General features: G+C 44.8%; 1 protein-coding gene across 1 annotated transcript in view; it reads right to left on the bottom strand.

The window, feature by feature from the left end:
* The window catches only part of CRYL1 (crystallin lambda 1), a 214,394-nt gene that overhangs the window by 47,854 nt on the left and 139,224 nt on the right, over positions 1-27,316 (bottom strand). The window contains exons 4-5 of the mRNA XM_075334644.1: positions 18,459-18,620; positions 12,073-12,267 (exon numbers count right to left, since the gene is read on the bottom strand). Coding sequence (XP_075190759.1) covers positions 12,073-12,267; positions 18,459-18,620 — 357 coding nt within the window. The remainder of the gene's footprint in view (positions 1-12,072; positions 12,268-18,458; positions 18,621-27,316) is intronic.

The raw sequence follows: 27,316 nt of genomic DNA, 5'->3' as shown, positions 1-27,316 counted from the left end.
TAAAACCTTGAAGAACAAGTCTGTAAAAGAGAATAACAGGGACGTGTCTATGGTAAATGCTTGCACCGTTTCCATATCTCAAAAACATCAATATAAAATACCAAATGACTCATCTATTGTTTAAAGTGAAAATGTTCCACTGATATGGTGTTTGCTATCCTTACTTGCCTGAAGCCAACAATGTCCCCAGGTGTAGCAATGACCAAACCCAAAAGGTAAAGTTTGGGGTTTGTACCAGACACATAGTCTCCAGTGCTTGTGCTCAAAGACAAACTTCTCATGGAAGTCCACAGTCAAGTTTGGAGTTTGGATGTTGTTCATATGCTAATAAAGTTTGTTGAAAGGCTGCAGCGCAGCTGTCTGCTTTACCTTGGCTGGTTATCAAAAATAGGGGGGACTCAAGGCAATTAAAAAAAAATGTTCCCTATCCACATTTGTTTGCATGGCAATGGTCCAGCTCTTACCCCCAATTAGCTCCCTTTAGCCCTTACTATGACAATTTTACAGCCATTTTACAGCACCAAAGCTCGGGTCCCCGATGACTTATATGGCGTTCGGGTTGAAGTTCGGGTCAAGGCCAGATGCCAAACCCTACTTTTAACTAACATCTGGCTGACCCAGCGAACCCAAACATCAACTGATCTGCTGAGCCCTACCCAGGGGTTTCTACCTTAGCTTAAAATTGACTAATTGACTTAAGCGGGCTTTACATGCTACAATAAATCTTACGATGTGTCGGCAGGGTCACGTCGTAAGTGACGCACATCCAGCATCGTAAGTAATATTGTAGCGTGTAAAACCTACGTGCGATTGCGATTGAACGAAAAACCGTTCATCGCATGCACGTTGTTCAAAACCTAAAAATTGTACGTCAGGTTGTTCAATGTTCCCGAGGTAGCACACATCGCTGTGTGTGACACCCCGAGAATGATGAATTCAGCTTACCTGCGTCCCACGGCTCCCGCCGGCAATGCAGAAAGAAGGAGGTGGGCGGGATGTTTACGTCCCGCTCATCTCCGCCCCTCTGCTTCTATTGGCCTCCTGCCGCGTGACATCGCTGTGACGCCAAACGTCAGTCCCACTCCAGGAAGTGCATGTTCGCTGCCCACAGCGAGGTCATATGGAAGGGTAAGTATGTGTGACGGCAAATAATCGTTTGTGCGACACGGTCAACAAATTGAACGTGTCGCACATACGATGGCGGCGTGTCACATTGCATACCATATCGTATCGGCTGATACAGTGGGATCGGCTGCTGTTTGGAGGTGCAGGTTGGCAACAATGGTCAGGTAGCCAGGTCAGAACCAGAAAGGCAGACAAAATACAAAAATGTCAGGTAAGCGAATAGATAGAAAGTGCTAAGGTCAGAAAAAGGAAAATCCATTAGAAAACAGGAACATAAAATCAAGATGTGTAAACCAGACAAGCAGAACTATATCTGGCAGCTTCCAGCAAGAAGATGGGAGTTTTAGTAGGGTGTGGTGCAGTTCAATTGGCCTAGGTAGGGAGCTAACTACTACAAGTGACAGCACACACACACCCATAGTACCAGATTGGACAGCAGTACAAGTCCCAGCCACACTAGTTAGTGGCTGGACTGAGACTCCAACACCCAAAGCTTCTTTTCCCAACATCTACTCCATCACCATACGGTGCTAGTAGAATGAATACAGTGGTGCCTGGTGACAGGAGCTTGGAGCTGATGTAGTAGGAGCAGGTCCTAGAGGAGATGTGATACCTTGCTAAGTGACAATGAGAATGAAAAAGGTCACACAGTTTACTTCAGATTTTAAAAATAGATGAAAAATTGATGCAAAATATAAGAAAAACAAATGACACATGAGACACAAATGGTCCATTTTTTTCCACATAAAAAAAAAATGGATGTGTAAATGTGCTTTAATGTAAACTACGTTCTAGGCATTAAGCATAAAAAAATTAAGTCCAATATTTAAAGAGACAAGGAAGTTACACGTAGTTGTGCAACAATGATCATGAAAAGCACGGAGGAATGAGCTACGGCTTTACAAGAAATTACAGAGGAAATGGCAGTAAAGGAAGTAAAGGTGCTATATATAATGTCCTATTGAGAGTGCCTAAGGGTTTTTTCCTGGGTTTTAAAACTTATATATTTCTGCTCAGGATTGCAAAACAGATTCCTTTCCATGTATGTCTATTCTTCCCTCTTTCACATGGTGTCTCCTGCTGCTCCTTGTTTCCACCCATACGCATTGATGAAATGTCCATAGTGACTACTCAGGTGACTAGTAGTGATGAGTGAACCCGAGGTTCGATGTTTGGACCGAACACAGACTGAACAAAAAAAATGATCGCAGTTTGGGTGCTTTACATATGAAAACCACTCACGTAAGTGTGACGCCCTGGCCGGGCGAGGTAGTGACAGATAGGCCCCTGCACAACACCTTCCCTCACAGGTGACAGAAGCCGACCTTTAAACCCTAGTCACCCCCCCCCAGGGCAAGATGGACACACCAGGGGGTGGAACCAGGCGGTTGGAAGATGCCCACCAAGTAGTCTAGACAGCCCGAGGAGGGAAAACAAGGAGATTCTGTTAGAGTTCAAGTTGGAGAGGAGTGTGGGCTGGAGCTGTGTGCAGCTCCAGCAGAGGCGAATACCCCAAATTGAATGGTGCCAGGGTAGGAGCCCTGGTGCCATAGGCTAGGAGGCAGATGGCGGTCTCCGTCTGCAGGAGCTGGGAAAACGGCTCGGTGGAACCGAGGTAGACCAGGACAGGGTAGTAGCCCGCCGGTACCAACCCGGGGAACCGACTCGGAAACCGAAGCACACAGGGGGGTACTCGGACCCTGAAGCCAGGACCAAAAGCGACTGGAACTGGTTAATTAACCGATTGAGGCCAAGACTATAGGTCCTTTCCCACCCAAAGTCCCTATTAGACGACAACAGCCCACCGAGGGGGATAAAAGGCCACCGCCAAGGCTCAGAGATCCCACGAGTCAGCGTCTGTGGGCAAGGGCTCCTTAGGCCACATCCAGCCGGGAGCAGACTCCTGAAGTTGCAAGCACAGGCAGTCCACCATTCTAAAAAGGTGCAGGAGAAAGACAGAGACCACCAGCCGAGTGGGGGACCAGAACGCAGCCGGCTGCGGGCACCGACCACCATCACCTTGGTTTACCAGAAACTCGGGTGTTTCCTTAATAGTGAGTACACCAGCACCCTGCGGTCGCCCATCTCCCTGCACCAAAACCCCAACGGGCCCCGGGGCCACCATCCCTGCCCACGGAGGGGTTAAAAACTTGCTTCACAACATGTCCCCCGGGTGCCCCCGGAACTGCAGCGGTGGTGTCCAACCTCACCACACACCGTGGGTGGCGTAACGAACTTAATACGGCTCAACCCGTACATATACGTCCTAAATCCACCATCCCTTCCCCTTTTCATACGGAGTGTCCGCAGGACTCCCCGGGTCCAGAGACCCTCGAGCCACCCACCGGAAGGTCCGGATCCGAGCAGCGGCAGGCTGCTGGCACGGGGGCAGCACATAAGCATCTCTGTGGTCGGGTACGCTCGGTGCTCAGCCCAGCTTGAGTCGTTGCAGTGTTTGAACGGCTCGAACTGGGGGTAACAACAGCATGATCGGAGGTAGTGTGCACCAAACAAACAAAACTGAACAACTAGTAACTTCCACTGGGGTTCGGGTTAAGTCCGGGTGCAAAACTGAACTTTTTCAGACGTCCGGCTGCACCTGCCGAACCGAGTTTCCACAGGTTCACTCTAGTGACTACTGTTTTATTTTTCTAAAGATCCAGTGGCCATGTCATAAAGAGAATGTACTGTATCACTGTGGGGTTTTCAGCTATGACAAGGAATGTAATAAGTTTAAAATACATATTTTGTTAGAAAACCATATAATGAAATTTGGTTAAAATTCTAAGATAACTGTAGATTCTCTCATCAGAGAGAATCGGGCCGATTATGCAAATGACAAACTGGTCAAACTCTGTTCAGAGTGTCAGCATAGTGTGCTCCGATTCACTCAGATGAGGAGAAGATGGAGAAAAGAATGACTCCATCTTCTCCTGTGTCAGTCCACGTAAATCAAACTGAATGCAGATGTCATCCAAGTGCAGACTGATGTTATCCAGGCACTCGTTAACTTGCATGGCCGGCTGCGATCCAAATATTGGATCAAACTCAGAAATGATGCGATTGTCTCCTCAGATAGACTCTAAAGGCGGCGTTACACGCAACAATTTATCGTGCGATCGCACCCGCCCCCTTCGTTTGTGCGTCACGGGCAACTCATTGTCACGGCGGCGAACATCCTCTTCCTGAGGGGGGAGAGACTTCGGCGTCACAGCGACGTCACACAGCGGCCGCCCAATAGAAGCTGAGGGGCGGAGATGAGCGGGACGTAACATCCCGCCCACCTCCTTCCTTACTCATTGCCGGCGGGACGCAGGTAAGTTGTGAACAACGAACAACCTGCGCGCAGAAGGAGGAACGACATTATGGAAATGAACAACGTGTCAACGAGCAACGATAAGGTGAGTATTTTTGCTCGTTAACAGTCGTTCGGAGGTGTCACACGGTACGACATCTCTAACGATGCCGGATGTGCGTCACGAATTCCGTGACCCCGATGACATATCGCACGATATATCGTACCGTGTAACGCTGCCTTAATTCTAACATGGGTCCAAGTCGATCTGGTGATTTGTTGGTTCACACTAGGATCGAAAATACGGTTGCATGAACCTGGCCCAAATATTGTTTATTTGCCTATCTATTCAAGAAATTCTTAAAATATAGCAGATTTGACAAGGAGCCGATAGCTGACAGTTTATATCTTCCAGAGCTTACTTAACCAGGTTTGCTGTACAGATACGTACACAGCATAGAACAAGGACAACTTTATCTTTTATTCTGAAATGCTGCAACGTAAAACATAATTTACCAATAAGACAGGAAGAGGGAACTAGTCATCTGGGCGGCTCCCACTGGACTTACCAGTATGTCTTATATTTCTCTATCGATTGCTTCACTTAAGCTTTCCTCATTAATGGTTCCATTAACTAATAAGACTTTCTGCTATAGTAGATCTATGACTCTGGGAGAACAGACCATGGATTTAGTTCATACGTTTATTGGTCTCCACTATGTTCATTATACTGGTACCATTATTTAATACGTAAAGTTTTTAAAACGCTGCTATTTTGTCATTGAAGTCTTTCAGGAAGAGCAAATCATTCCATTTTTATTTACAAATATCAAATTTGGACGCAGATGTATCTCGTTAGACTATTGATATCTAAAACTCATTTGGACAAGCTGATCGGTTAACATGCCAGCAACCATTAGAAAAATTAGCAATGTATTCGTTCGTCAGGTGATTGTACGAGTATGTTGGTATTAAAATAATTATCAGCAACACATCATCTTGTGCCAACAGAATATAAGCTGCTGATGACATTGATCTTCCATTTACACAGAATGTCTGAGGACCAAAAACGTCATTAAATGACCTCCAATAGGCTCATAAATAGCTGATCGCCATTCGCACCTTTAGAGCATGTCTTCTTTTGCACTCCAAACATGTAATTAATGACAGCTCAACTTTCATCATCAATTACTTGTAACTGATTGGCTTCTTTATTGCCATTGCCACTAGCTTTTAAAGCCATTGGCCATGGATATCTGTCCTTTGATTGGCTGGTCTTGAGGGAATCGATTTTATCATGTATGTTACACAAGGTTATTGTCACAATCACTTTGGGATAGTGGGGAACTGGGGCTGCTAAGCTGGCCCTCAAGCTACGGAGCATTATGCTATCCCTATTCTCAGGAGTACTCCTAATGGTGGAGAGGCCTGAGTCTCCTTCATGCTCCTGACCAGTCCTGATCTGATTCCCCCTGTTGAAACCACAGAAAATGACACAAAAGGGAAAATACAAAACTCTGTCACCCAGCACGCACACACACAGGATAAGACAATACGAGATTCTGGAGGAAAACAAGAGCAGGAAGGAAGTACAAAACAACAGGGGAAAACTCCACAAACACACTAAGCAAAAAGAACCACTAAACACAACTTTCACCAGACAGAGTCTTGCACACCACACCTCACAGACCACTACTGAATAAACTATGGCTTGCATGGGTAGAAGTATTTCAACAGTATAAATAGGAGGGGAGCAGATGTGATGGATCTCCCCACAACATATGATCAAAGAAGCAAGCAGACTAGCATAGATAAACTCTTCCTAATCTGCCTATGAATCAGCACACATAAGGTCGACGCCTGAGTCTGCCTGTGTTGATCCCAGTCACCAGAGAAACCATCGGGCAAAATGTCAGAATCTGCAATTTGCACAGAGTCCAATGCCACAATAACAATCGGTGATGTTTGTGCAAAACTCCGTGTGACAGTACCCCTCCCTTTAAGAGGGGCCACCGGATCCTCAGGACCCGGTCTCTCAGAATGGAGATGATGGAATATCCTAACCAAGCGCTCAGCATGGATATCTTAGGCTGGTACCCAAGTCCTCTCCTCAGGAGAATAACTTCACAAATGAACCAAATACTGTAAAGATCGGTGAACAAAATGAGAATCAATGATTTTGGACACCTGAAATTCTAACGACTAAGACCGGAGGCAGTTATTTGAGATATGACCAACAGAAATATTAGGCAGATTAGACAGCAAATAAACTTCAGGACATTGAAAGAGTGGATGGATGAAAGGTAGTCAACTTCACTGAGGAAATACCCCAACAAAGAAATTCGGCTGTTTATTTGATGACAGGAGAAAACTTCTGAAGTCAAAGTTATCCAAAAAAAAGAGAAGATTGCTAGATTTTTAAATGTAGAAATAAATTTACTTCTGATAGATTGTTCCTACTTGTAGCGACAACGCATGGCAAGAAAGCAGACGGTATTTATAGATGATTGACTTGTCCACAGGAGTCACTGGTGTTCTGAGATAAGGGTCTGATGAATGAAACGGAGTCTAGGAAAGCTTGTAGAGAAACAAGAGACTTCTGGAAAGTCAGAGACACTGGAAACGTATTCTACAAGACGGAGAAACATTTGCCACCAATACATATTGTTCAAATTTAACTCTCAGGCCAAAGAACACAATTGTCTGGCACATTGGCCGACAGTGTAGACATCTTTGGATTATTATATTACCAGAAAGAAGTAAGCAGTCAAATGCATCACCAAATAATGGAGACATGATATACAGTGCCTACAAGTAGTATTCAACCCCCTGCAGACTTAGCAGGTTTACACATTCGGAATTAACTTGGCATTGTGACATTTGGACTGTAGATCAGCCTGGAAGTGTGAAATGCACTGCAGCAAAAAAGAATGTTATTTCTTTTTTTTTAAATTGTGAAAAGTTTATTCAGAGGGTCATTTATTATTCATCCCCTCAAACAACAAGAATTCTGTTTTGTTCCCCTAAAGTATTAAGAAGTATTTCAGGCACAAAGAACAATGAGCTTCACATGTTTGGATTAATTATCTCTTTTTCCAGCCTTTTCTGACTAATTAAGACCCTCCCCAAACTTGTGAACAGCACTCATACTTGGTCAACATGGGAAAGACAAAGGAGCATTCCAAGGCCATCAGAGACAAGATCGTGGATGGTCACAAGGCTGGCAAGGGGTACAAAACCCTTTCCAAGGAGTTGGGCCTACCTGTCTCCACTGTTGGGAGCATCATCCCGAAGTGGAAGGCTTATGAAACTACTGTTAGCCTTCCACGGCCTGGACAGCCTTTGAAAGTTTCCACCCGTGCCGAGGCCAGGCTTGTCCGAAGAGTCAAGGCTAACCCAAGGACAACAAGGAAGGAGCGCCGGGAAGATGTCATGGCAGTGGGGACATTGGTTTCAGTCAATACCATAAGTAACGTACTCCACCGCAATGGTCTCCGTTCCAGACGAGCCCGTAAGGTACCTTTACTTTCAAAGCATCATGTCAAGGCTCGTCTACAGTTTGCTCATGATCACTTGGAGGACTCTGAGACAGACTGGTTCGAGGTCTGATGAGACCAAGATCGAGATCATTGGTGCCAACCACACACGTGACGTTTGGAGACTGGATGGTACTGCATACGACCCCAAGAATACCATCCCTACAGTCAAGCATGGTGGTGGCAGCATCATGCTGTGGGGCTGTTTCTCAGCCAAGGGGCCTGGCCATCTGGTCCGCATCCATGGGAAGATGGATAGCACGGCCTACCTGGAGATTTTGGCCAAGAACCTCCGCTCCTCCATCAAGGATCTTAAGGTGGGTCGTCATTTCATCTTCCAACAAGACAACGACCCAAAGCACACAGCCAAGAAAACCAAGGCCTGGTTCAAGAGGGAAAAAATGAAGGTGTTGCAGTGGCCTAGACAGTCTCCTGACCTTAACCCAATTGAAAACTTGTGGAAGGAGCTCAAGATTAAAGTCCACATGAGACACCCAAAGAACCTAGATAACTTGGAGAAGATCTGCATGGAGGAGTGGGCCAAGATAACTCCAGAGACCTGTGCCGGCCTGATCAGGTCTTACAAAAGACGATTATTAGCTGTAATTGCAAACAAGGGTTATTCCACAAAATATTAAACCTAGGGGTTGAATAATAATTGACCCACACTTTTATGTTGAAAATTTATTAAAATTTAACTGAGCAACATAACTTGTTGGTTTGTAAGATTTATGCATCTGTTAATAAATCCTGCTCTTGTTTGAAGTTTGCAGGCTCTAACTTATTTGCATCTTATAAAACCTGCTAAATCTGCAGGGGGTTGAATACTACTTGTAGGCACTGTAAGGCTATGTGCGCACAGTGCGTTTTTCGCGGCGTTTTTGCGCGTTTTTCGGGTGCGTTTTTGGCCTCAAAACTGCAGGACTTTGCTTCCCCAGCAAAGTCTATGAGTTTTCATTTTTGCTGTCCGCACACATCTGTTTTTTTTACCTGCGTTTTTGAGTTTAAAAAAAAAAATGGACATGTCAGTTCTTTCCTGCGTTTTTCTGCGTTTTCCCCTCATGCAATGCATTGGAAAAACGCAGCAAAACGCAGAGGTCAAAAACGCAGTAAAACGCAGCCAAAAACGCACCAAATCGCGGCAAAAATGCATGCGTTTTTGTGCGTTTTTAGCGGCCAAAAACGCACTAAAGCGCAGCGTCAAAAAGACGCAGTGTGCGAACCTTAGAGAGCTTTGCTCGGTCAGAAGAAAAATGAAGAGTCAGAAATGATGTATTGGTCCCAGAATTCCTGATAGGTTTTGGAATTACCCTCATAATGTGAAGATGAAGACGAGGGAAAAAAACAGACTGTGGATGAATAGAAAGATTACAACTAATGAGGTCTGTAAAAGAATAGATGAAGCCACGAGTCAGACTTAGCATCCAGAGGAGACAAGGCTTACAATTGAACTGAGATGTTTTGCTGGAAAATCTCTTCTCGACATAAAAATCAGGGGTGTCAAACTCAAGGCCCATGGGCCAAGTCTGACTCGCCATATCATTTTATGTGGCCCCCGTACGGTCTTCATTATACAAGATTTCTCCTCCCCTTCTCTTTAATGTCTTTAATGTCCCTTTGATGTCAGGTACGTGGCTGGAAATCCTGCATCTGCTGCCTGCCATCTCTCCTCTGCACTGTCCTGCTCTACTGTGGACACTGTCTTAAATTTTGATGGGCAGAGGACAGACGGCAGGCAGAATGCGCAGCAGCGGGATTTCCAGCCACGCACCTGACGTCAAAGAGAAATCCTGTATAATGAAAACGGGGGGAAGTCGTATCTTCTGGGCAGCGCACGCCCCATAGCCTGTAAGTTCACAGCTATTAAATATGATTTTTACAGAACAAGCCAACATCCAGGAGGCATACCGGTATGAATAGTTTCGGTAGTATACAATCTGCGTGCCCATATCAAGAACTAAAAAAACTAAAAAGGGTGAAAGATTCCCTTTGAAGAGCAGTGTGGAGGTATGCGCTGAAACTCAAAGTCCAAGATGTCACCCCCCCCCTAATACGTACTGGCTGCATTTTATGTCAACACAGCCAGTGTTTAGAAGAGGGTCGGAGCCAGAAAAAGGGAGCTAGTGCCATTGTGGAATCTGAGCAGATGCAGCCAGTGCTTTGTAGAGGGAGCAGCACCAAGTCAACAAGCGGGTGCGATCTTTGACATCTAGAGGACACAGTCAGCAGGCAATTACCAAAAGAGTTATCATAAGCCCTGGTAGCAGGTTCTATCTTTGAATCTTTAAATCAACCGGAGGCTGCCAGTACTTAACATAGGGTAAGGCAAAAGCAAAGGGAGCAGGTTCCATCTTTGATTTAGAGCAGATGCAGCCAATACTTAGTTTAGGGAGACTTTAGTCTATCTTTGACTTTGAGGTCTGGGACAGCGCCTTTAGCCCTACAACCCAGTGATGCGCCCTTAGCCCTACAACCCAGGGACAGGGCCCTTATACCTACCACTCAGGGACAGCTCCCACAGCCGTACAACCCAGGGATAGCACCCTTAGCCTTTCAACCTAGGTACAGCGTCCTTAGCCCTACAACCCAGTAACAGCGTCCTTAACCCTATAACTAAGGGACAGCATTCTTAGCCCTACAAACCAGGGACAGCTTCCTTAGCCCTACAACCCAGGCACAATTCCCTTAGACCTACCACCCAGACACAGTGCCCATAATAACCCTACAACCCAAGGACAGCTCCCATAACCCTGCAACCCAAGGACAGTGCCCTTAGGCCTACAACGCAGGGACAGTGCCCTTAGCCCAAAACCCAGGGACAGTGCTCTTAGCCCTACAACCCAATAACAACGTCTTTAGCCCTACAACCCAAGGAGAGCACCATTAGACCTACAACCCAGAGACAGCGCTCTGAGCCCTACAACACAGGAACAGCGCTCTTAGCTCTACCAAGCAGGGACAGCATTCTTAACCCTATTACCCAGGGTCAGCTCTCTTACCTTTTTACCCAGGGAGAGCGCTCTTAGCACTACTACCCAGAGACAGCTCTTTTAGCTCTACTACTCAAGAACAGTTCTATTAGATCTAATACCCAATAACAGCTGTCTTAGCCCTATTACCTAAGAAAAGTGTCCTACTGCCCAAGGACAGCTCTCTTATAGCTCTACTACCCAGGGACAGCTCTCTTATAACCCTACTTCCCAGGGACAGCTTTCTTATAGCACTACTACCCAGGGACACCTAGGGACATCTCACTTATAGCCCTACTAACCAGGAACAGCTGTCATATAGCCCTACTACCCAGTGACAGCTGTCATATAGCCCAACTACCCAGGGACAGCTCTTGTATAGCCCAACCACCCAGGAACTGCTCTCGTGCATACCTACTATCAGGGACAGCTCTCTTGCAGCCCCTGGCTAGTTTGTGCATTGCAGTCCATGCTCGTACTGTGTTGTATGGAGAGCTGCATGAGTCCTTACAATTACAAGTGGCCCTTTGAAGGCAACCATAATACTGATATGGCCCTTGGTGAAAATGAGTTTAACATACCTGTCATAAATATTCAAGATCAATTTCAGTAGTTAGCTCAATGATATCAGCATGTGAAACATTGAGTCTAGCGCCTGAGTAAATTGTAACAATGACCACCTGGACATGTACATCTACATTCACTGACGGATTTTATTTAAACGAAAACTGTCAGCAGATTTTTCTATCTAATCTGACAGAAGCATAAGGTAGCGAAAGAGACCCTGATTCCAGTGATGTATCAATTACAGTAGTATACTGGGTTGTGATAAAGTCACAGTTTTCTTTGCTGCTGATCTTGCAGAGCTCAGTTCTTGACATTTTTCTTGTTTAATAAATTTGCAAAAATGTCTACATTTTTGGTTCTTTTTCTGTCAAGATGGGGTGCAGGGTATACATTTTTGAGAAAAAAAAAATGAACATTTTTGAATTTACCAAATGGCTGCAATGAAACAGAGGGAAAAATTTAAAGGGGTCTGAATACTTTCCATACCCACTGTATGTTCTCATAGATCAGCGGAACATATGATATCACATTACATTATTTTGCAGCACGCTGAATGTGGTCTACTGTGCATATATTTTACCTGGACAAGTCTCCATGCTTCGCTAATCACTGCAAACTGGAGTCGATTCAACACAAACCCATCAGTCTCTTTCATTAATTTTACAGGTGACTGACCAATTTTCTTCATGAGAGAATATGTTCTCTCCACTGTGACTGGTTCTGTCTGTGGGTGGGGAACCAATTCAACCAGAGGAACATAATACGGTGGATTCACCTGTTTATCAGGAAAAAAAAAGAGACCAAGTATTAACCCTTAAGTCATTATTATCCATATTTGCACATAGTCAGACTAGACTTCCAAAGGATCCTCTAAGTTATATTGAACGAGTCTGCTAGTGGAAAAACTAGGGGACCATACAAAGTGCACTGAAACCCTAAACAGTTAAAATTCAATTTTTATTGAAAATAACTTTACAATAATAAATAAAAAGACATAACCATAGCTAGTATCTCCAGGGGCTAGCACCAAAGAGCATATTAACAATAATATTGTAACGCCCATGCCAGCATCCCAGGACTGTCCTGAGTCCTGGTGGGGACACTGTTCATTTCACCTTCCTAGCCACCCAGCGGTTGCTGCCTCCTCCCTGCTCCATGCTGCTGTCTCCCAGAGACTGCAAACACCACACAGTCATCCTGGGACTGCCCGAAGGATGCGGACATGCCCCTTTTCTTAAAGAACCAGCACACTTTGACCCAGAAGTGCCATTCGGGTCAACTCTGAGGCATTAAGTATTTAAGGCACCTTCTCCTTAAGGGAGGTGCCTGAGCAATGAGTTAGTTACATTTCTAGTTCTCAGGTCTTTGGTGCTGCTGTTACTGAGTTATATTCTGCTGCTGACTCATATTTACTTCTAATCTGCTGCTGCTACAATTATCCACGTTGGCCAGCTACAACGATACTAGCTGCTGCATGTATCCACACCAGCCGCCTACCACGGTACCCGCTGCCACGAGTATCCTCTTCGGCTGCTAATACCGCATTTATCCATACCGGTCAAATCCACGACACCGGCTGCTACTGTTCCAATCTTCAGAGACTTTCTGTGTCTGTACCCCTGGGGCCAGACATTGCAGCACCCACTCTCACACTTGCAGTGCAACACCCTCACCATTAGAGGCTCTGGAGAAAACAGGTATGGTTCCGCAATCAAGCCCCTCTGGGTTTTCTGTATGCTGTGGCCCAGTGGGTATGCTAATTCCTTGCTTGCCTTGCAAGCATAACAATTATCAACAGTGTAAATCGGATGATCTTACATATAATTGTAGTAATAGCTGTCCATAGTAAAAAAAAAGACTAAATATTAGCACATAAAGAGAGGCCTTACAATAAAGAAACCGCTCACAGTCAAAAGTGACCAAGCACAGTATGCTTAGAATATGACAACCTATAGAGTATCAGGGTAACCACCAGATAAAGTGCAATGAGGAGGATTTATCTCCCTCTCTCCTCCGTTGCCAGTTTATTGCCATTCTCGCTCTGCACTCGCAGTACACTGGTGTACTGCAAGTGCAGTGCGATTTTTCTCTCGCCCCATAGACTTGAATGGGTGCGAGAGAAACAAGGATCGCATTGCACCCGCAGCATGCTGCAACGGTTTTCTCGGTCCGATTAGGGCTGAGAAAATAATCGCTCATGGGTGCTGACACATTAATTGGTCAGAGTGGAATGCGATAAAACATCGCATTCCACTCGCTCCGATTTTCATGCCTTATATGTAAGATCATCCGATTTACTGTGTTGATATTATTGTTCATACCCTGTTTGGTGCTGGAATCATGGAGCTACTGTACTAGCTATGGTTATGTCTATTTATTTAATATTTTAAAGTTATTTTCAATAAAAAAAATGATTTTTTCTATTTAGGTTTTCAGTGCACTTTGTATGGTCCCCTAGTTTTTCCAATTTGATATATCATATATTTGGTGCATACCTGATTAATTTAGTATTAATGAGTATTTACGGATCCCCTTGTTTAGCCCATAATTATGCTCCCGTAAGAATTAGCTTAAAGTGTTGTCCTGGCATAAAATATTAATGACCTATCCTTAGGTTAGGTCACCAATATCAGATTGGTGGGTGTACCACACACTGCACCCCTACTGATCAGCTGTCATTAACTGCTGAGATGACTGGATGTATACATTGAATGGAGCTGAACAGCACAGCTACGTTTAATGTGTAGCTGCCACTGCCAAGTTACATAGATCAGCATGCATGGTGACCACAGCTAAAGTGTTTCTGGTACCCAGTAGCATCCCTGCAGCCAGGCAAACTTTGTTTTGTTGTATTTTTATATTATGTATTTTTTTCTGTTTAGCCTTGGTTCCAGCAATGCATCCATTTGGCCCATATATCTTTAACTTAGGCTGGACTCACACTTGCGAGTGATTCACGCAGGTCTTGCATCACTTCACCCGGCACAGCCGCACAGGGGCGGATCAGCTGCATGAATTTCTATGCAGCTGACACGCTCCTGTCTGTAGAGCGGCAGGCCATGCCAGGTGAAGCAATGCAAGACTCGGAAGTGTGACTCTGGCCTTCACAAAAGACTGCCAAAACTCATCCACCTTTTCACGCTCAATTTGTTGACTTAGACCAAATGGAAAAATTAGTTTTTGTCATCCTTTAACTTTGTGTGGCAGCGTATCTTGCTGTGGTGCTGGGCCTGTGGGCTGGGGTGGCCCGGAGGCAGCAAGGTTGTTGTTGGGCACCTAGGTCTCTCATTCCTGGTGGTCACCATGCAGTGCTAATCTAGATATACAATTGCCTCACCTAAAGAATTTGCCATGCTGTCAAATTATAAACTTAAATAAAAAAGAAAACCTCATTTTCATTAACCCTAGAATGCATACCTGGGGCCTCGTAGACCTGCTAGGTTACTTGTTTTCTATTGTAGATTTCTATGGTTGCGCGTTCTAGGGTTAATGAATACTTAAAGGGAATCTGTCAGCAGATTTGTGCAGCATGTTGTAGGCAAAGAGTTTCTGAAACTAACCATGTTTAACTTAGATCACTGTGTGCAGCCATTCTGAATTTACAGTATCTAATTTAGTTTAGCAGAGCTGGGAGGTATCCTTGCCCACACCAGGCTCTCAATAGAGAGGGAGCATTGACTGTGAGGTGTCAATCACAGTAGGGGGTGTGTGGGACTGCCTTGCAGGAGCTGAGGAGTCAAACCAATGTTAATCAAAGGGCAATAGATAAAACAGTTTAGATAAACAATAGCTTGCACAGATAAGAGAAGCACAGTTGTATTTTTTTATTAACCCTTGCAGCACGCTGTCCTCAGCTTTCATTGAAAAAATCCTGGTGACAGATTCCCTTTAATAATTGGATGTGCGGTCCATGTCAAATCTACAGTTGCAGATAATTTGAGTTGATATAGTCCTAATTAAAAGTGATACCAGTTAGTGAAATATGCTCCATTCCATCAGTCTTTTTTAGATTGGTACAGAATATTCTAAATTTTGTCATATACTTAGCTACATACACAATTAACATCTATAGCTGTTGAAATATTTCTTCTTTTTAATAGGAGGCCATACACATCAGGTCAGCATTAAATATGAGCAGATCGATTCATGCCACCTCGGTTCACCGTTCAGCTCAGTGCTTTCAGGCTGTGGACAGAAGTTGCACAAATTTCCTCACCCTCTGGGATCCCACGCTAATGATTAGCCGGGCTGGCGAGACGTCAGCTTTGTGCCACACAGATGTCATCCCACGAGTCCAGCGAATCGAACTCTGCACCGAGGAAACCCAGAAGCTCAGGAATTTGTACAACTTTTTTCCCCGGCCAGAAAGCACTGACCTGGACAGAGCATTGGGGTTGTACAAAGCGATCTGCTCATCTCTAGTCAGCATCAACTGAACTTCTGCAGAAATGTCTACTGTTTATTGGTGTTTCCCAAACCATCAATGGCAAATGAGGTTAAATACGGATCAGGGATATTGGATTTCAACACATCAGATTCTTTGTTCTGAAGGATGACAACTCACTATCATAGGCGTTTGGCAGCGGCTTATTACTCTTCCCTTTTGCGAACATAAGCGTACTTTGCTTGGGATGATGAAAGTGAAAGATGTCGGCAAACAAATGGGAAACTGGCAGCCATCCAAGTTGCATGGACTCCTTTGCCATAAAATAACAATTACTGAGAATAGTAGTTTTTTTTTCTATGGAACTTGAAGTCATTCCTAATGTAATATTTATTCAGCTATCAAATTTCTGCACACTTGGAAAATCACTCTCACTGTTGTAGAAATGTTTTAGTGTGTAATAATTTGATCACTGGTTTCTCAAGTCTTCCACTTCTATTTTAAAGAGTCCATTGCTGCACCGCCGCCTGGATATCTGCTTGACTGTGGACAGTTCTCTCCTGGAGATTGATATTTTTGGATCAGCCGTTGCCCTAAACTGTGCGCTCTCTGATGTTTTTGAACAATTGTGAACATTCATTGGTTTCACTCACCAAGTTGATGATGGTTCGTTACTATGGATGACCGAATACCTCAAATATTCGGCTTCGCAAATATTTGCCGAATAGGTCGCCGCTATTCGACTATTTGCGAATATTCGATGCGCAATGTAAGTCTATGGGAAACCCGAATAACGACTATTTGGAACTATTCGGGATTCCCATAGACTTCCATTGAGCATGGGAATATTCGCATAGCGGCGACCTATTTGTCGAATATTCGCGAAGCCGAATATTTGAGATATTCGATCATCCCTATTCGTTACAGCCATCATCTCATTAGCATTTTATCTGATCTATATGGGTTTCCTCAATGGACAACTTTAAGCTGGTGTCACACACAGCGACAACGACAACGACGTCGCTGCTACGTCACCATTTTCTGTGACGTTGCAGCGACGTCCCGTCGCTGTCGCTGTGTGTGACATCCAGCAACGACCTGGCCCCTGCTGTGAGGTCGCCGGTCGTTGCTGAATGTCCAGCTTCATTTTTTAATGTATTAATTTTATTGAAAATTCAAAAAAACCTTGCAAAGGAATTGAACTAAAGACAGAAAATAGCTCTGACGTTGCGGCCACAGGCCTTGTTCACAGAGTCTGTCACTAATAGTTCTGTATTCCAGGGAGAATGCTGAATCAATATAGACGTGGTAGTTACATATAGGGTATGGATGGGATACCAGGAACGCCTGGGATGTATTTTCTGAGCCTGTGTGGACGCCAGCACTCACGTGCCTTGGCTGTATTGGCCGTCCTATACAGCCAAGGCACGTGAGTGCTGGCGTCCACACAGGCTCAGAAAATACATCCCAGGCGTTCCTGGTATCCCATCCATACCCTATATGTAACTACCACGTCTATATTGATTCAGCATTCTCCCTGGAATACAGAACTATTAGTGACAGACTCTGTGAACAAGGCCTGTGGCCGCAACGTCAGAGCTATTTTCTGTCTTTAGTTCAATTCCTTTGCAAGGTTTTTTTGAATTTTCAATAAAATTAATACATTATTTATCACATTGAGTGTGCAGTGTACCTCTACTTGTATATTGAAGGGTTTTACCCATTCACTAGCACCTCGCCCTCTAATTAGTGTGCACGCCCCTCTTTCCTATCAGCTTCATTTTTTAGTCGTCACTCTCCCGCTGTGACACACACATCGCTGTGTGTGACAGCGAGAGAGCGACGAAATGAAGCGAGCAGGGAGCAGGAGCCGGCGTCTGGCAGCTGCGGTAAGCTGTAACCAGTGTAAACATTGGGTAACCAAGGGAAAGCCCTTTCCCTGGTTACCCGATATTTACCTTCGTTACCAGCCTCCGCCCTTGCTGCCAGTGCTGGCTCCTGCTCTGTGCACATGTGGCTGCAGTACACATCGGGTAATTAACCCGATGTATACTGTAGCAAGGAGAGCAAGGAGCCAGCGCTAAGCAGTGTGCGCGGCTCCCTGCTCTCTGCACTGTGACATGTAGCTGCAGCACACATCGGGTAATTAACCCGATGTGTACTGTACCTAGGAGAGCAAGGAGCCAGCGCTAAGCGCGGCTCCCTGCTCTCTGCACATATAGCACAGCGACGTTATGATCGCTGCTGCTTCTGCTGTGTTTGACAGCTAAGCAGCGATCATAACAGCGACTTACAAGGTCGCTGTTACGTCACAGAAAATGGTGACGTAACAGCGACGTCGTTGTCGCTGTCGCTTAGTGTGAACCCAGCTTTAGATATCCTACAGTGTTGTTTTATCATGAATTAAATTTTAACCTTTTTCTAAATTTGGGCCAACACCAGCTAGGAGGCTCTAAAAAACACCCAAGCGTCATGCAGTTCCCCGGCTCCTAGACAGACTATTAAACAAAATTATACCATTTTAATATATGTAAAAATCACAGGGTTTATCTACCAAACTAGTTGATATGTTGGGAACTCACGGGATGTGCAACTATGCAGTTCTTGACATGTTGGAGTCCATTAAACATTTTTGTTGGTGCGAGGCAAGACGTTGAGCTGCTTATTATGGCTGAATCGCTGATGTGACGATCTATCTCAGAAAATATCTTCAGCTTTAATTCCAGATTCTCTGGGACGCATTCCTAAAAACAATAAAAATAATCACCAGAAGCTCAATTATTTTTATTAGAGGAACCATCAAGCCCTGGCAAGAACATTTTCACAATATGAAGCAAAAGGATATTGAGAAGGGTGGAGCTGTTTTCCAAAGAAAGTGAAATAATTCAATGCACGTATAGCCTTCAACCAATGGAGTATAATTGACCGAATAGTGGTGATCATGATGGACAAATGTAGAATATGCGAGCACTGTTTATTCACATTACTATCTACTTTTTCTAACTAGATATGTAAATAAGTGAATTAAGAGTGCTACATCTGGCAAAGTTAGATGATTGATTGAAACTTAAAATTTTTGGTGTCCTAATGTTCTAATGTTCTTGCCTAAATAGTTCAAATACTGGATGCTTCTCGATTCTTTCAGTTTCCAGAAGTGGCACCGCTCATATTTTTTTTCTACAAGACTGTAAGTTCAATTCCTGCTGGATGTATTTTACAAAGAATTTCATCTTACCTTTCACCTCTACCTAGTCTGAAAAACTCAAATTTGGCAACAGTTTTGCCGGCGTCACATGGTATGATATATCGGGCGATATGTCGGCAGGGTCACGTCGTAAGTGACGCACATCCGCCATCGTTTGATATATCGTAGCGTATGACAGCTATGAGCGACGGTGAATGAGCAAAAATACTGACCTTATCATTGCTCCTTGACACGTTGCTCATTTTCAAAAAGTCGGTTCTTCTTCTGTGCTCCGGTTGTTCATCGTTCCCGAGGCAGCACACATCGCTCCTTGTGACACCTCGGGAATCATGAACACAGCTTACCTGCGTCCCAACGGCAATGCGGTAGGAAGAAGGTGGGCGGGATGTTTACATCCTGCTCATCTTCGCCCCTCCGCTTCTATTGGCCGGCCGCTGTGTGACGTCGCTGTGACGCCGAACGTCCCTCCCACTTCAGGAAGAGGATGTTCACCGCCCACAGCGAAGTTGCTCAGCAGGTAAGTGCGTGTGACGGGGGGTTACCGACTTTGTGCGCCACGGGCAACTAATTGCCCGTGACGCACAAACGACGGGGGCGGGTACGATTGCTCGTGTGATCGCACGGTAGATCGTACCGTGTGAAGCCGGCATTAGGCTATGTGCACACATAATATTTCAAGGAGTTTTTTTGGAGCAGAAATTTAGCGGAAACTCTCCAAATCACTAAACTCCTGAAACACTGTGTTTCTGTTCAATGGCACATGGTGCTTTTTAATCCACCACTGCAGTTTGTTTTCTTTCTCAAGGTCACTTCAGGAATAAGCTTGCAATTTTTTTCCTGAATTGACTCAGACATCTATTTAGCTGTCGTTTTTGCATCACCAGCATCTTTTTCCTATGTCTGCTATTAAGAGAGCGGAAGTCGCCTGAAAAATGAACCTGTTGAGAGAACGAGACCGCGCTCATCTAGTCAGAATGTGGCCACTGTTACTGACTTTGACACCGTCAAATCCTCAAAGCGCACAAAGTGTGGACTCACAGGTCTACAGTCACATAGAGTGACTGCACACATATGGATTTAACCAGTAGAGTTGAGCGCGGTTCTAGGTTCGAGGTTCTCCAGTTCTAGGCTCGAGTGATTTTGGGGGCTGTTCGAGATCGAACTAGAACTCGAGCTTTTTGCAAAAGCTCGATAGTTCTAGATACGTTCGAGAACGGTTCTAGCAGCAAAAAGCAGGGCTTTTTACAGCTACAGTGTGCAGGAGCCATCGCTGGCAGCCTGCCAGAAGCTGGTAACCAAGATAAACATCGGGTATCCAACCAAAGCGCTTTGGTTAGTAACCCGATGTTTATCCTAGTTACGTGCAGGAAGCACACACTTCCCCGCTCAGCTCACTCCGCCCCCTCCTGCACGCGGCATGTACACACACACTCACACACACACACACACACACACACACACATACTCACATACACACACACACACACACATGGTCCCGCTCGGCTTACCTGCGGTGATGAAGTCCCGCCATCCCGACCTCAGCGCTGTCACTGTCCTCCATGGCCGCCGCTTGTCACATCACCTCTCGCTTCCGACCCGAGACTGACTAGCGGTGACGTCACGGGCCTCTCGCGATACTTGGTGTGAAGGCGCCGGTCATTGAACTCAGTGACAGGGGCTGTCAGTGTGCTGGAGATCAGCGCAGGTAATGTACCTCGCTGACAGCAGCACTTGTCATGCCCTGCAGTGACCTGGGCTGACCCATTGATGTTAGCTCAGGTCACTGCACTGCTCTCCCAGCCAATGGGGAACATCCTGCTCTTCATTGACTGGGACAGTGTGGATCGTCATGGCAACCCCTTGGATTACAGCAGACCTGGATTTGTTTTTCATTCTAATAAATTGGTTAAAGAGGGAATGTTTTGGGGAGTGTTTTTTCAAATAAAAATGTGTTTGTCGTCTATTTTTTTTATTACTGACTGGGTTGGTGATGTCGGGTATCTGATAGACGCCTGACCTCACCAACCCCAGGGCTTGATGCCAGGTGACATTACACATCTGGTATTAACCCCATATATTACCCCGTTTGCCACCGCACCAGGGCGCGGGATGAGCTGGGGCGAAGCACCAGGATTGGCGCATCTAATGGATGCGCCACTTCTGGGGCGGCTGCGGCCTGCTATTTTTAGGCTGGGGAGAGTCCAATAACCATGGACCTCCCTAGTCTGAGAATATCAGGCCCCAGCTGTCTGCTTTACCTTGGCTGGTGATCCAATCTTGGGGGACCCCTACGTGTTTTTTTTTTTAAATTATTTATTTAATTTAAAATAACAGCGTGGGGTGCCCTCAGTTTTGGATTACCAGCCAAGGTGAGGTTGCCAGCTGTGGTCTGCAGGCTACAGCCGTCTGCTTTACCCTAGCTGGCTACAAAACTAGGGGGAACCCTACGTCATTTTTTTTTTCATTTTTTTGGCTAAATACAAAGCTAAGCACCCCTTAGTGCCACATGAAAGGCACCAAAGGGTGCTCCACTTTTTCTCCACTTTTTCTACATTTTGTCTCCACTTTTTCTACATTTTTTTCTACATTTCTTCTCCACTTTTTCTCCACTTTTTCTTCACTTTTTCTCCACTTTTTCTCCACTTTTTCTCCACTTTTTCCTCCACTTTTTCCTCCACTTTTTCTCCACTTTTTCTCCACTTTTTCTCCACTTTTTCTACATTTTTTTCTCCACTTTTTCTCCACTTTTTCTCCATTTTTACTCCACTTTTTCTCCACTTTTTCTCCACTTTTTCTCCACTTTTTCTCCATCTTTTTCTCCATCTTTTTCTCCACTTTTTCTCCACTTTTTCTCCACTTTTTCTCCATTTTTTTTCTCCACTTTTTCTCCACTTTTTCTCCACTTTTTCTCCACTTTTTCTCCACTTTTTCTCCGTTCTTTTTCTATGGTCAGTCTACCCATTAGCTCTGCCATGCATACTGTAGCTCTACACCTACTGCACATGTTACTTTATGATTGACATCTCTTTCGTACCAGAGCTGTCTAAGCCTACTCTGACCCCATATTTGTCATTACTATATTGTCCTTGTACTGTATTATGACATTTGTATCATGTGTTTCATTTCTTGCTGTGTTGCAATTTTTTTGCTGCATCCCAATTGTACCTCTACATTGTTCGAGTTTATGTTATTGTTCTCTCACTCTTATGTGATACTGATTATTGTCATTTTTCATGATTACAAGCAGATAAGTCCAATCTGACGAAGGCTCAGGCCGAAACGTCATTTGTAACTTGTTTTGGACAAAAACATATATGCTTATGAAAAAAAAATTTTCTTAATACGGACCAATAAAGAGTGATTTTGCATTACTATCCGTTGTGACTTACTGACTTAGTCTGGGAGATTTAGAGTGCCAAGGTTACTCACTAATTTTATCTATTATTACCTCTGAGCACCTATATACCAGTGAGCAGAGCTTCATCTACAGTAGTTCTCCTGATTAGGCATGCCCTTACCTCATGAGCAGGGCATTGCAGCTTTGGTAGCAACCATTACGACATGGACTCTGCTGCTGTGGACCCGGGGAGAGTGAGTGCAGATTCATTGCACCCACACTCCTCACATGAAGGGTCCGCACTCCTAGAAAATGGGGGATACGTTCCCTGAGTGTCTCCCCCCCATATTCTAGACGGTCCAGAGTCGTCGTGGGACCCCTTTATTTTTTTTCTTACAATAAATTGGTGAAAGAGGAAATGTTTTGGGGACTGTTTTTTCAAATAAATTTCTTTTGTCGATTTTTTTTTTTTTTGTTAGTACTGACAGTTTATGATGTTGGGTATCTAATAGACGCCATGACATCACAAACTGCTGGGCTTGATCTCAGGTGACTTTACAGCTAGTATCAACCCGATTTATTACCCCGTTTGCCACTGCACCAGGGCACGGACGGGATGAGTTGGGGTGAAGCGCCAGGATTGGCGCATCTAGTGGATGCGCCACGTCTGGGGTGCCTGCGGCCTGCTATTTTTAGGCTGTGAAGGCCCAATAACTATGGACCTTCCCACCCTGAGAATGCCAGACCACAGCTGTCCGCTTTACCTTGGCTGGTGATCCAATTTGGGGGGGACCCTACTTTTATTGTGTAATTATTAATATTTATAAAATAATTATAAAAAAGAGCCTGAGGGGAGCTCCACATTGGATCCCCAACCACGGTAAAGCTGCCAGCTGTGGTTTTCAGGCTACAGCCGTCTGCTTTACCCTAGCTGGCTATCAAAAATGGGGGGACCCAACGTCATTTTTTTTTTTTACTTTTTTAAATAGAAAAAATTAATGGGCTTCCCTGTATTTTGATTGCCAACCAAGGTAACGGCAGGCAGATGGGGGTGGCAACCCATAGCTGTCTGCTTTATCTGCTGAGAATCAAAAATACCGCGGAGCGCTACGTCATTTTTTTAAAGATTTATTTTTACAGCACTGTGATGTCCAGCAATCAAAATACAGGGAAGCCCATTTTATTTTTAGTTATTTAAATAAATAATTAAAAAAAATATATATGGGCTCCCGCTGCATTTTTTGTATTGCTAGCTAAGGGTAATCCAAGCAGCTACTGGCTGCTAACCCCCACTGCTTGGTGTTACCTTCACTGGCAATGGAAAATCCAGGGAAGCATTTTTTTTTTTTTTGCCAAAAAACTACAAAAAAAAGGATGTGAGCTTCGCCATATTTTTGTATGCTAGCCAGGTATAGCAGGCAGGTGCTGGAAGAGTTGGATACAGCACCAGAAGATGGCGCTTCTATGAAAGTGCCATTTTCTGAGGCTGCTGCAGACTGCAATTCGCAGCAGTGGGGCCCAGAAAGCTCAGGCCAACCTGTGCTGCGGATTCCAATCCCCAGCTGCCTAGTTGTACCTGGCTGGACACAAAAATGGGGCGAAGCCTACGTCATTTGTTTTCTAATTATTTCATGAAATTCATGAAATAATAAAAAAAGGGCTTCCCTTTATTTTTGGTTCCCAGCTGGGTACAAATAGGCAACTGGGGGTTGGGGGCAGCCGTACCTGCCTGCTGTACCTGGCTAGCATACAAAAATATGGCGAAGCCCACATAATTTTTTCAGGGGGCAAAAAACTTCTGCATACAGTCCTGGATGGAGTATGCTGAGCCTTGTAGTTCTGCAGCTGCTGTCTGTCTGTATGGAGAAGAGCAGACAGCAGCTGCAGAACTACAAGGCTCAGCATACTCCATCCAGGACTGTATGCAGAAGTTTTTTGCCCACCAAAAAAATGACGTGGGCTTCGCCATATTTTTGTATGCTAGCCAGGTACAGCAGGCAGCCACGGGCTGCCTCCAACCCCCAGTTGCCTATTTGTACCCGGCTGGGAACCAAAAATATAGGGAAGCCCATTTTTTTTTAATTATTTCACTTATTTCATGAAATAATTAAAAAACAAATGACGTGGGCTTCGCCCCATTTTTGTGTCCAGCCGGGTACAACTAGGCAGCTGGGGATTGGAATCCGCAGCACAGGTTAGCCCGAGGTTTCTGGGCGCCTCTGCTGCGGATTTCAGTCCGCAGCCGTCCCAGAAAATGGCGCTCTCATAGAAGCGCCATCATCTGGCGCTGTATCCAACTCTTCCAACAGCCCTGGAGCCGGGTGGCTTGTTGGGTAATCATGAGTTAATACTGGCTTTGTTTTACTAGCCAGTATTAAGCCAGAGATTCTTAATGTCAGGCACGTTTGACCCGGCCATTAAGAATCTCCAATAAAGGGTTAAAAAAAAGACACCACACAGAGAAAAAATACTTTAATAGAAATAAATACACAGACACATTAGAGACTCCATCTTTATTACCCCCTGTCAGCCCTCCACGATCCTGCTCTTCTGTCTTCTTTCTTTCTAGTGTAGTAGTAGTGACGATTGTAGTGAGGATGAGGTTCACCAGCCCATCACTTGGGGCTGGGGAACCTCATCCTCAGTACAATCCTCATTAGTGTAGTAGTAGTGACGATTGTAGTGAGGATGAGGTTCACCAGCCCATCACTTGGGGCTGGGGAACCTCATCCTCACTACAATCCTCACTAGTGTAGTAGTAGTGACGATTGTAGTGAGGATGAGGTTCACCAGCTCAACACTTGGGGCTGGGGAACCTCATCCTCAGTACAATCCTCACTACAATCGGGAAGCAGCGTGCAGCCTTCACTCCGTGAGTGATCAGTGCTGGCTGTCAGCGGTAACAGCGGTAACGCTGACAGACGCGTTACCATAGCAACGGTGCTCTCGGAGCTGCGGTTAGCGGTGACGTCACCGCTAACTGCATTGCTATGGCAACGGTGATCTCCGTTAATGACCGGCTGTGTCAGCCGGTCCCTAACGGAACGGGGAGTCGACCGTGTGCTAGAGCATGTCGCCGGTACACGGCGATACACATATGTGCACCGTGTACCGGAGAGATGCACTCGCAGGTCCTACATGACGCGTCATAGTCATGTGACCAGTCTGTAGCCAATGAGATAATAGCCACGTGACTGGTCACATGGCTATTTTGACGTCACGATAGGTCCTGCATCTCTGCTGGAAGTGCCGGTCACGGGAGGATTCAGCGATCATCGGATGGAATAGCGGCAGGAGACAGAGTGCAGAAGGGATCGCGGGGAACGGTAAGTGTTATGGCAATGTTTATTAACTGTTTGTGTACATTTATAATGCATTTTTATGTGTTTGTGATTGCCTCCCATTATAGCCTATAGGTTCGAGTTCGGTTCGTCGAACGTTCGACGAATCGAACTCGAACGGGACCCCCGTTCGGTGAACCGACCTCGAGCCGAACCGGGACCGGTTCGCTCATCTCTATTAACCAGGTCAACCGCTGTAGCCCTTAGCTGTCTGCTGTACCTTGGCTATAGGTATATATAATAATATAATAATAGAGAAGATCTCATACTTTTTTATGTGATTAAATTTATTTAATTAAAAAAAAAAATGATGTGCGGTCCCCCCTATTTTTGATAACTAACCAAGGTAAAGCACACAGCTGGAAGCCGGTATTACCAGGCTGGAAAGGCCCATGGCTATTCAGACCTTACTAGTCTAAAAATAGCAGCCCACAGCCACCTAGAAGTAGCACATCCATTAGATGTGCCAATTTTTGCGCTTTACCCAGCTCATCCCGATTGCCCTTGTGCAGTAACACTGCCGCGGTCCCTCACGCTACCCTCTGTGTGACACAAAAAGCACAAGGATGACACACATGTACACACAGAAGGACAAAATGGACCATTCAACATGTGCGTTTTTTCCATGGATGGGTGAAGGGGGCCTTAGAGGCACTTGATGGCTAACTAAAGGCAGCATCAAAGGCAGGGACACTGCTGATGACTTAAAGATACGTCATCGGTCAAGAAGGGGTTAATACAATCTTTCTTGGCATATAGAATCCCAATGAATAAGTCTTTTGCATATTAGGCGGGTGGACTGTTTAATTGAGAATACTTGTCTTCAATTATTGGTTAGTGGAAATGTAGCCCTGAGGCTATGAGGAAGCTAGACCCCTGATGAAATTTATTTAGATGTGTGGTGAGCAGCTTGAGCCCCCAGGCGCTTCTCAGAATTTTACAACGCCGAACTGTAAAAATGAAAAAAAAAAAAAAATTACAATTTATATTATATATATATATATATATATATATATATATATATACACACACATATATATATATATATATATATAATTATTTTTTCCAAAAAAATGTTGTTAGAACCACAAACTTATTTCACTTCCACAATTGTAGTAAGAGAAAATGGATGCTAAAATTTATTGTGTAGTTTCTCCTGAGTATGCAGATACCCCATATATGGTGGGAAACTGCTGTTTGGACACACTGCCAAGCTCAAGAAGAAGTGACATTTTAGAGCGCAGACTTGGATGGAATAGTCTGTGGGCGCATTGTCGCATTTGGAGATCCCCTAATGTGCTAATACAGTGGAAACCCAGCACACGTGACCCCATTTTGAAAACTAGACCCCTAAGCTGAAAACAATGATTAGTAAGCAAACCTAAATATCTTCACCCGACGAACAAGTCTTATGCATGTTAGCTGGGTGGATTGTTTAGATAGGCCTATTAAGTGAAAATGCATGTTCTCAATTATTGACCAGCGTAAATGTAATGTTAAGGCTATGTTCAGACTGATTTTTTAAAGAGGTTTTTATGAGCCGGTCCTCTCTAAAAA

This window comes from Anomaloglossus baeobatrachus, chromosome 2 (genome assembly GCF_048569485.1).
Source record: "Anomaloglossus baeobatrachus isolate aAnoBae1 chromosome 2, aAnoBae1.hap1, whole genome shotgun sequence".
NCBI classification, from domain to species: Eukaryota; Metazoa; Chordata; class Amphibia; order Anura; family Aromobatidae; genus Anomaloglossus; species Anomaloglossus baeobatrachus.
The sequence above is the reverse complement of the archived record's forward strand: the minus strand, read 5'-3'. Positions and strand labels throughout refer to the sequence as shown.